Genomic DNA, 9,156 nt, shown 5'->3' with positions numbered 1-9,156 from the left:
AAAAAAAGGAAAAATACAACATAAATATCTACGTAATGTAACTAAATAATATAATAACTAACAAATTTTTTTTTTAAATTAATTAATATATTAAACTAATGATAAATAACTCAAATAAAAAAATGAAAAATAAATTAAAAAAGGTGGAACTTATTGTCCTATAACACACCCATCACGACATACCACTACAAATTTCATCAAGCCATCACCTTTTCCAAATCAGCACTATACCCCACAAAAACTAGGCCTGTGCATACCAAATCAGCACTATACCCCAAATTGATGAAGAAAGTCGTACCGAAGACCATACCAAATAATTTCGGTTTGGTTCGGTTCGGTTCCATGATTTTCGGTTCGGTTCTCGGGAAAGAACCGTCCCACTTGAGTACACTCATCATTGACTGTTGGAATTACGATTACAGTCGGTCTACTTTTCAAGAGAGGTAGCAAAAACGTCTATTTTCATTTGACATGCAAAATATATATCATCCTACATGTTTTATTATTACTCCGTATTATTTTGTTTTAAAAACCAGACTATTATTATAAATAATATTAATAGAGTACACAATGAAGCAAACTACATGGAGAAATGGAGAAGTGTAAGAAATGATCTCAAAATAAAGATACAAAAGACGAATGAAAATATCACCTTAAAGTGTTACTATTTCTATTTGATGGTTTAGTAAATACAACATGAAAATATACAATAATAAGACAATAATAGTAGAGACTATTCGTTAAATTATAGATGGATAATATGTAAATATTTCGGTCCGGTCCGGTCCGTTTCCTTTTTTTTTTTGGTTCGGTCCGTCCCGTACCGAGGACCGAATAATATGAAATTTAAGGACCATGGACCGTACCGAAACTCCTCGGTCCGGTTCGGTTTCGGCCAGGTTCGGTCCGGTTCTCGATTTTTTCGGTTTTTTCCCGTACCATGCACACCCCTAACAAAAACACTCCATCACGCTCCATCACCCCCTCACCATTAATAATGGTTTAAGTAAATAAATAAATAAATTAAAGACATAATTGCCAAAATCGTCCATGTGTTTGTCCATTTTTTCCCTCTTGATCTCTGTATTTTAGAAACTTCAATTTTTATCCTTAATAGCGTAAATGTGCCCAATTTAGTTCCTAAAAAGGGCAAAGATGAAACTTTGGCATACTACGGGGATCCCTCACTTCATACGGTGATGAAATTGGGAGTGAAAAATATTATTAGGTACTAAATTTACAGTTTTTAAAATATAGGATGAAAAGAGCAAAAATAGATAAAATAAAGGGACGATTTTAGCAATTGTCTAAATTAAAATAAAAAATACTCCTTGTATTTAGCCCTAAAACAAATATGAACCGATCCAAAACCCTTTATTTTATCCATCTCGAACTCCTTATAAATTTCTACGATCCTCTCGCACTTCATCGGTTTCTTTCTCCGTTGACAACTCCTATTGATTTCCAATGACAGCCGAAGTTGCAAACGCCGTCTTAACGTCTAACTCTAATCAGGCACCGAAGAAATCACGAGAATCTGACCGCCGTCGGAGACGCCGCAAGCAGAAGAAAAATAAGTCCGGCGGTGGAGACAATATCAACGCCGATGATTCTGCCGTCGAAGGTGGCTCTATTACCGGAGATGATAACGCTAAAGAAAACTCTGATCCTCAGCAGGTATTGTACCGTTTAATTCTTCTATTTAGGGTTTCGTAACTTGTTCACGTATGGTAATTGTAATATCGTATAATATACATATTATAAGTGTTATATATTATATATTTCTCTGTGTATGTATATCTACATATGTGCGTAAATATATATAGTTTTAAAATCGTATGCTATTTTATCACGCTTGAAATGGAGTTTGACATGTGAGCAATTAGGGATGTATGCTAGTATTGATTTGTTACTACATTCATTTACAGTGTAAACTCGGGCTGTACTAAAATAATGAAGAACTGTAAATTGTTTTAACTGGAGAAGCAATTTTGAGTTTTTGGCTCCTAGTTGATGTATTAGTTTGTGTTGGCTTAGGAAATTGACAAGTAGTTGGAGGTTGATGTAATATAAGTACTGGACATGTGATATCTTGTGATACTCGTAGTAAGGAAAACATCCATTTAATTTTTGTTGAGTAGAAGGAGTTGCATTTTTTTGTTTGTCACTGCGTAAGGAAAAGTTTAGTTAAATATGTCACTTATTATGTAATAGAGTGAACGTGATGCTTAATGGAAACTAGTTGTTGATCAATGGAGCTACCATTGATGTATACATTATTAAGTGTATTGATACTAAGGTCAGTGAGTACTTTTTAAGTTATATATAGGAGGGACTAGAGAAGTAGTTTCCATCTTCTGTCATCTGTTTTTCTATTATAATATAGCGCTAATAGAAGTATTTTATTTTGATTACCAGCTGGTTGTTAAGCATAAGATTGAGTCGTTCTTCGGTTGATGCTAAAATAAAAGAAGTCTCATATGATAACCTTTATATGCCTCATGTTTATGATATCCAATGCCACTAGTTGATTTTTCTAACTCAATGTTGTCTGGCACAGTTCATAATATTTTTGTTGTTATGTTATAGTTATTATTATTATTATTATGGGTATCATTTTATCAATCTATCATCATTATTATTGATAAAATTTTCTTTTCTTCAAGGTCATGGAGCAAGTTGAAATTGAGTATGTACCAGAGAAAGCAGAACTTGATGGTTATTTTGAAGACGAGTTCAGAAAGGTCTTTGAAAAGTTCACTTTTAAAGAAACTGCGGCATCTGAGGTTGAACGAGTCCCTATCTTCTTTTTTTTTTATTTTTTTTATTTTGCAATGTTAATGATTTTACTCATGTTATTGAGACAACTTTTGCAGGAAAAGGATAAGAATGAAGAGCTCGCTGCAAATGCAGCAGCAACCAAGAAAGCCAATTCTGATTCAGAGGATGAAGAACAAGATACCCAACAAAAAGATACTGGTGGTATATCTAATAAAAAGAAAAAGGTTGTACAATATGTCCTCTTGATGAATTTTTTTTTAAGTTTATTTTTTTGTTTTTTTGTCATTTATCATTTCAGTGCTAACGTATTATCTTGGTGCATGTTTGTTTTCAGCTTCAACGCCGGATGAACATTGCTGAATTGAAGCAGATTAGTACTAGACCAGATGTAGTTGAGGTAGGCCAATTTTTATCTTGTTGCTAGTTTATTTTTCTTTTGGTGGTTATATTATTTGTCAAAAGTTAAGTAGTTGTAAACACGCCCGTCTAATACTTTCGTCTCACGTTTCAGGTGTGGGATGCGACATCAGCCGACCCCAAATTGCTAGTTTTTCTCAAATCTTATCGCAATACTGTTCCAGTGCCTCGACATTGGTGTCAGAAAAGAAAATTTCTGCAGGTGTGTTAACCCGTAAAGTGTGTATTTACAGATTTTTAACCGAATTGCATTGTTACATGTACATATGTTGCTGTGAGAAAACACTTAAAAACTAAATGAGGGTCTAGGAAAGATAGAGAGAGGGTAGGGGTTATGAAAAATAGTTGATGAGGTTTGTCTTATACGTATATATGTGGTTCTTGCAGGGGAACTGATGTGGCAATCTTTGGAGCCTGCGCATGTAGGTGTTTTGCAAAGGGAACCATAAAATGGTTTCTTGATTTTATACAGTGGGTTGATGTGGGTTTGGGGTTTAGACATGTGGATGATGTCTAGTGTGATTAATAAGTCGTGTTGGTTTCTAAAAGCTCTCTATATATAAATGCTCTAATTTAGCTATTTGACAGTCTCTTTTATTTTTACTGATTCATTTGGATCTCATCTTGCTTTGAATTATATTGCAGGGGAAGCGGGGTATAGAGAAACAACCATTTCAACTACCTGACTTCATTGCAGCAACAGGGATTGAGAAAATTAGACAAGTATGTTTTTTGACTCCTGCCTAGCGTAACAAAATAGTGTTTTGTTTTCATGCAACTTCTGTTTTCTGATACGTTCATGATTCCTTCTCTTTTACCCCTAATACACAAAGCATTAAGAAGACATCTTTTTGTTACTAAAGTATTGTAGATTTTTGTTAGGATGGTTCTTGAAAATGGATCACTATTTCTTGTATATGATAAGTCACAACTTTATTTAAACATGTTGAACCCAATATTACTGATCTACACCACATCTATGATTGAATGAAATATTGCTAATATGTGATATTGAACTACTAAATTTTTTATCTAGCTTATAAACCCATTGAACATTTTTCTTGCATTTATTGGCAGGCTTACATTGAAAAGGAGGATAGTAGGAAGCTTAAACAGAAGCAGCGTGAGAGAATGCAACCGAAAATGGGAAAGATGGATATTGATTATCAGGTTTGGTTTACTTAAACATTTTGGGAGTCTGAAAATATTAATTTCCCAACACTCTCTCACAATCAATGAATATTCACTTGTAATTTATACTGATGTTACTGTTTATTGTGCAGGTACTTCATGACGCATTCTTTAAATATCAGACCAAGCCAAAGTTGACATCACATGGTGACCTGTATCATGAAGGAAAAGAGTTTGAGGTAATATGCAGACACTTTGTATGTTATAAGTTTGTGAAAAATGCTTGATTATAAGTTTGGCTCTATTATTCGAGGCAACAACAAGCGTCGATTTTGTGGCGTCTTGACTGCCGATTAGAGCCTAAATTAATTTTCAGGCAGGTTTAAATACCCATGGAAATTTGATTCCTACCATTTCCATGGCCTATATTTTTTACTTTCACTTTTATTTATTTATTTATTTTTATTTATTTATTTATTTTCTATTTATTTATTTATTTATTTATTTTTTATTTTTTTTACTTTTATTATTATTTTTATTATTATTATTATTATTTTTTTAATATATAGGCCGGAGGTCCGCACGGAAGCAATCTCTCTACTCTGGGGTAGGGAGAGGGATGACGTTCTCTTCATGCGGGTAGAGAATTTTTTCTCGACTCGTGGATAGAGAAACGACTTCTCTTCTATTCTAGGATAGAGGAAGGATTGTCTACATCTAACCTCCCCCATACCTCGCATATGCGGGATTGGGTATTGTTGTTGTTGTTGTTGTTGCTTGATTGTTTTGGATCTTCACATTTTAATTTGCTTAATTATACAGGTAAAGCTTAGAGAGATGAAGCCAGGAACCTTGTCACATGAACTAAAAGAAGCTCTAGGCATGCCTGAAGGTGCCCCTCCTCCATGGCTTATTAACATGCAGGTAAACATGTTAGTTTTGTTATAGGTTGATCCAAAACATTTTTGTTCTAAACTCTTATAAATTAGTGTGTCAAATATGAAAAGTCTCATGTCAATCACAATCTGAGTTCATGGTATTTAGGTAGTATGCATCACTTTGTGCCATTTGTTTAGTCCGATTCATTTGCTGTTTAAGAGACAAAACTCTAAACAACCATTCCATAATCAAATGGGTTATAATTACCATCCATATATGGAATATGGACTTCCCTTGAAAATATATATCTTTCATAATATTTATCTGTTTTTAAAATAGTCATTTAGCTTTTAACATTGAAAAAGGCATGAGGTTTTTTTGCATTAATACAACAACATCATCAACAACAAACTCAATACCACATGAGTGGTGTATGAGGGATGTGAGATGTAGACAATCATTCGCCTATCCGAGAATAGAAACAAGTCATTTCTCCACCCAGAGTGAAAACACACAAAAGTAGAGAAAGTCATCCCTCTCTCTATTCGACAGATAAGGAGATTGCTTCCGAGTGGACCTATGGCCAAAAAGTAGGAAAATTTCTTTAAAAAAAAAGAGATAAAAATAGAACATAAAAAAAACCATGAAAATGGTAGAATCAAATTTTCATGGGTTTCAAAGTCAGTTGGGAAATCGATTTAGGCTCTACGAGGCAGTCAAATCGCCAATAGGACGACACTTGATGTTGCCTCAATTAATAGAGCCGAATGGCATAGGAATCAGAACTCGAAAGACGTGCCAGGTGGAAGTTGTTGCGCAAGCAAAGAGCCAACTACCCTAACAGACCAAGCACCACTCATGCACCTTTACGGTAGACATCCCCGAAACCACATGACTAAAAGGAAACCACCTAAGCTCAAGGGCAGAGGAGGTCGTCCTCAGCCATAATGGCCCCAAGATGCACCGAACGATGCGAAGATATACATAAACAAAGATAAGCATACATACATACATAAATATAAATACATACATGCATACCCACATACATACTTACATATATACATGCATAAACATGCCTACATGCCTAAGCCTACATACCCACATACATACGTACTTGCATATACATACCTAAACATGCATACATGCCGCGATAAGCATACAACTATACCTAAACATACATACATACATACATACATACATAGACATGCATACACATACATACCCAGACACACATAAATTATGGATTGACTTTTTCTTTTGTGAGTTTTTCGTCTGCTTTAGACAGTCCCTTTTATTTCATCTATTAATTTTAATTATACCCTTCAATTTATTTCCCCCTCTATATATGCTTAATGTATCATTTATATATGTTTTTTCTTTTTTCGAATTATTAGTATTATTATTAAAAATAATAATTGAGCTGTATTATTATTAAGGCTGATTAATTTTAACTTCATTATGCAGAGATATGGTCCTCCACCTTCATATCCACATTTGAAGATTCCGGGTCTGAATGCTCCTATTCCACCTGGGGCTAGCTTTGGTTATCATCCTGGAGGTTGGGGCAAGCCACCTGTTGATGAGGTATGTTACACGGGTGCAAAAAAATCAAATCTATATTCTTTTCGCGCTAAATTATATCTAAATTTTTTTTATCTGTTTGATTAAGTTTGGGCGCCCTGTCTATGGTGATGTTTTTGGACAACAAGAAGAATTGCCCACCTATGAGGTACACACATCTTGACCTTTATGCTACCATTATTATTCATGTATTGAACTATTGTGGGATGATATGTGAAGTAATGTTTAATCTTTAGAACACTCACCTTGATGATATGTTGTTTATAACTTACTTCCGATTATAACACCCGAGCTCATGATTATAACTATATTTGTAAATATATTATGTTTATCTCTAAATTATAATTTCAGGAAGAGCCAGTTGATAAGAGCAAGCACTGGGGTGATTTAGAGGAAGAAGAGGAAGAGGAAGAAGAAGAGGAGGAAGAAGAAGAGCAATTTGAGGAAGAGGAATTGGAGGATGGCATTCAATCAGTTGACAGCTTATCAAGGTATTCTTATTTGCTTCTATTACTCATAATTACTCTAAAAAGCATAGAACTCGGTTTAAGTTCTTTTCATTATTTGAAAGTTCTGTATATTGGTTTACATATAAGTGTCACATTTCTTGTTTTGTGCTGTGCAGTACCCCTACTGGTGTTGAGACTCCGGATGTTATTGATCTTCGTAAGCAGCAGAGGAAAGAACCTGAGAAACCTCTTTACCAAGTGAGTATTTTTATTTTGTGTGTTTTTTCACTTGACACTAATGGTTCTTTTTTAACCTAACCAACCTGCTATTTAATTTTTGTAAAGGTGCTGGAAGAAAAAGAAGAAAAAATAGCTCCTGGAACTTTGCTCGGAACGACACATACGTACGCATTCTACATCCTCGTTTTTTCCTCCTTTCGTTTTAGGTTATATCTGATATAAACTTCTTTTGTTTCTGCCTGCAGTTATGTGGTAGGTGGCGCCCCACAAGACAAGCCATCTGGTAAAAGGGTACGTCTACATGAAAACCGTAATATTATTTTTATTATTTTATTTTTTTCCTCACGTTAAATGCCTGGGAGCAGATGCTACAACAATTACATTGTCACACGAAGCTTTTTGTATGTTTAGTTCCCAATTTTTGGTAGACGTGATTCTGATTTTGTGAATATAAAATTTGACAGGTTGATCTGCTAAGAGGTCAGAAAACAGATAGGGTTGATGTCTCATTACAACCTGAGGAGTTGGAGCTCATGGACAATGTCTTGCCTGCTAAGTAAGTTTCTAACCTCCCATTAACAGTTTCAAATAAAGATCAAACTAGTATTAGTACAAGTTAGAATCATAAAATATTTCTTTGTGCCAGATATGAAGAAGCCCGCGAGGAAGAGAAGCTTCGTAGTCAAAAGGAGGATTTCAGTGACATGGTTGCTGAGGTGCGTAATCCCTTGTATATTCTATATATAAATAATAATTCATAGATGCGGATTAATGTGCTGGTTCAAAATGAGTTCAGGGCTAATTGGGTTGGGCTATTTGTCTTTTATTTATTTATATCTACCCTTGTAGTTGTTTTAATCATCTCCTGTTAATTTTTCCTGTGTACTCACAAATTAAGTTGCAATATATATGTTTATGTTTCAGAATGAAAAGAAAAGGAAGCGAAAGATGCATGATAAGGATAGCAAGTCAAAGAAAAAGGATTTCAAGTTTTAGAACTGCCTTCTATCTTCTGTTACTTTATTACCCAGTTGTACTCGGAAACATGTGCCATAATGTATGCCACTGCCGTGGTAGAGATCGAGCATACCTTATGGTAGTCAGTGTGATCATCAACCCTTTTGTGCTCAATATTTGGTTTTATGGGTGAAATGTTGAATGTTGTACTCCTATGCAACTTGCTCTATATGTTGCTATTGCTACTGCTGTATGACAATGGTTACTCGTATGCTCAACTATTACTATTATAAATTACTGTTTTTTGAAAGCCATAATGAAGAGATTCTCACTTGTCATAGTCCACTCGTGTGGTCTAACTCGTAGTCCACTTTATCACCTACGCAAACATATACACAATTATTACACTTTGTATCTTCGATCAAATCTAAAAGATATTAATGGATATGATTATGATTAAAGATCGTGGCTAAATGATAAACAAGACAAAAGATGCAAGTTAAAACAAACTTGTGTTAGAACCAAGGGCTACGGACTTGTGTATTCTTTTATTAATAATTATCAAAAACCTCAAAATAGTTTGCAAGCCCATTATTTTGTTCTTCAAGCCCACCATTATGATTTATGTATTCAGCCCAATAATCCAACAACCCAATTGGTCCCACATATTGACCGAATCCCTCACATGTTCAAATCCCACTAAGGTAACCAAGTGGTGTCG

The 9,156-nt window shown here is 34.6% G+C and overlaps 1 protein-coding gene across 1 annotated transcript; it reads left to right on the top strand.

Annotated features, from left to right (window-relative positions):
• The first annotated feature begins 1,361 nt into the window (after nt 1–1,361).
• LOC139843471 (uncharacterized) lies at nt 1,362–8,775 on the top strand. Its single transcript, XM_071833556.1, has 18 exons — nt 1,362–1,677; nt 2,667–2,786; nt 2,877–3,005; nt 3,116–3,178; nt 3,293–3,400; nt 3,844–3,921; nt 4,276–4,368; nt 4,482–4,568; nt 5,152–5,253; nt 6,673–6,792; nt 6,878–6,937; nt 7,141–7,280; nt 7,415–7,496; nt 7,584–7,642; nt 7,724–7,769; nt 7,943–8,034; nt 8,125–8,194; nt 8,403–8,775. Exons 1-18 carry the CDS (start codon nt 1,468–1,470, stop codon nt 8,472–8,474), a joined length of 1,731 nt encoding a protein of 576 aa, XP_071689657.1. The 5' UTR covers nt 1,362–1,467; the 3' UTR covers nt 8,475–8,775.
• Nucleotides 8,776–9,156: the final 381 nt, after the last annotated feature.

The sequence above is a fragment of the Rutidosis leptorrhynchoides genome, chromosome 4, assembly GCF_046630445.1.
Source record: "Rutidosis leptorrhynchoides isolate AG116_Rl617_1_P2 chromosome 4, CSIRO_AGI_Rlap_v1, whole genome shotgun sequence".
Taxonomy (NCBI): domain Eukaryota; kingdom Viridiplantae; phylum Streptophyta; class Magnoliopsida; order Asterales; family Asteraceae; genus Rutidosis; species Rutidosis leptorrhynchoides.
The sequence above is the reverse complement of the archived record's forward strand: the minus strand, read 5'-3'. Positions and strand labels throughout refer to the sequence as shown.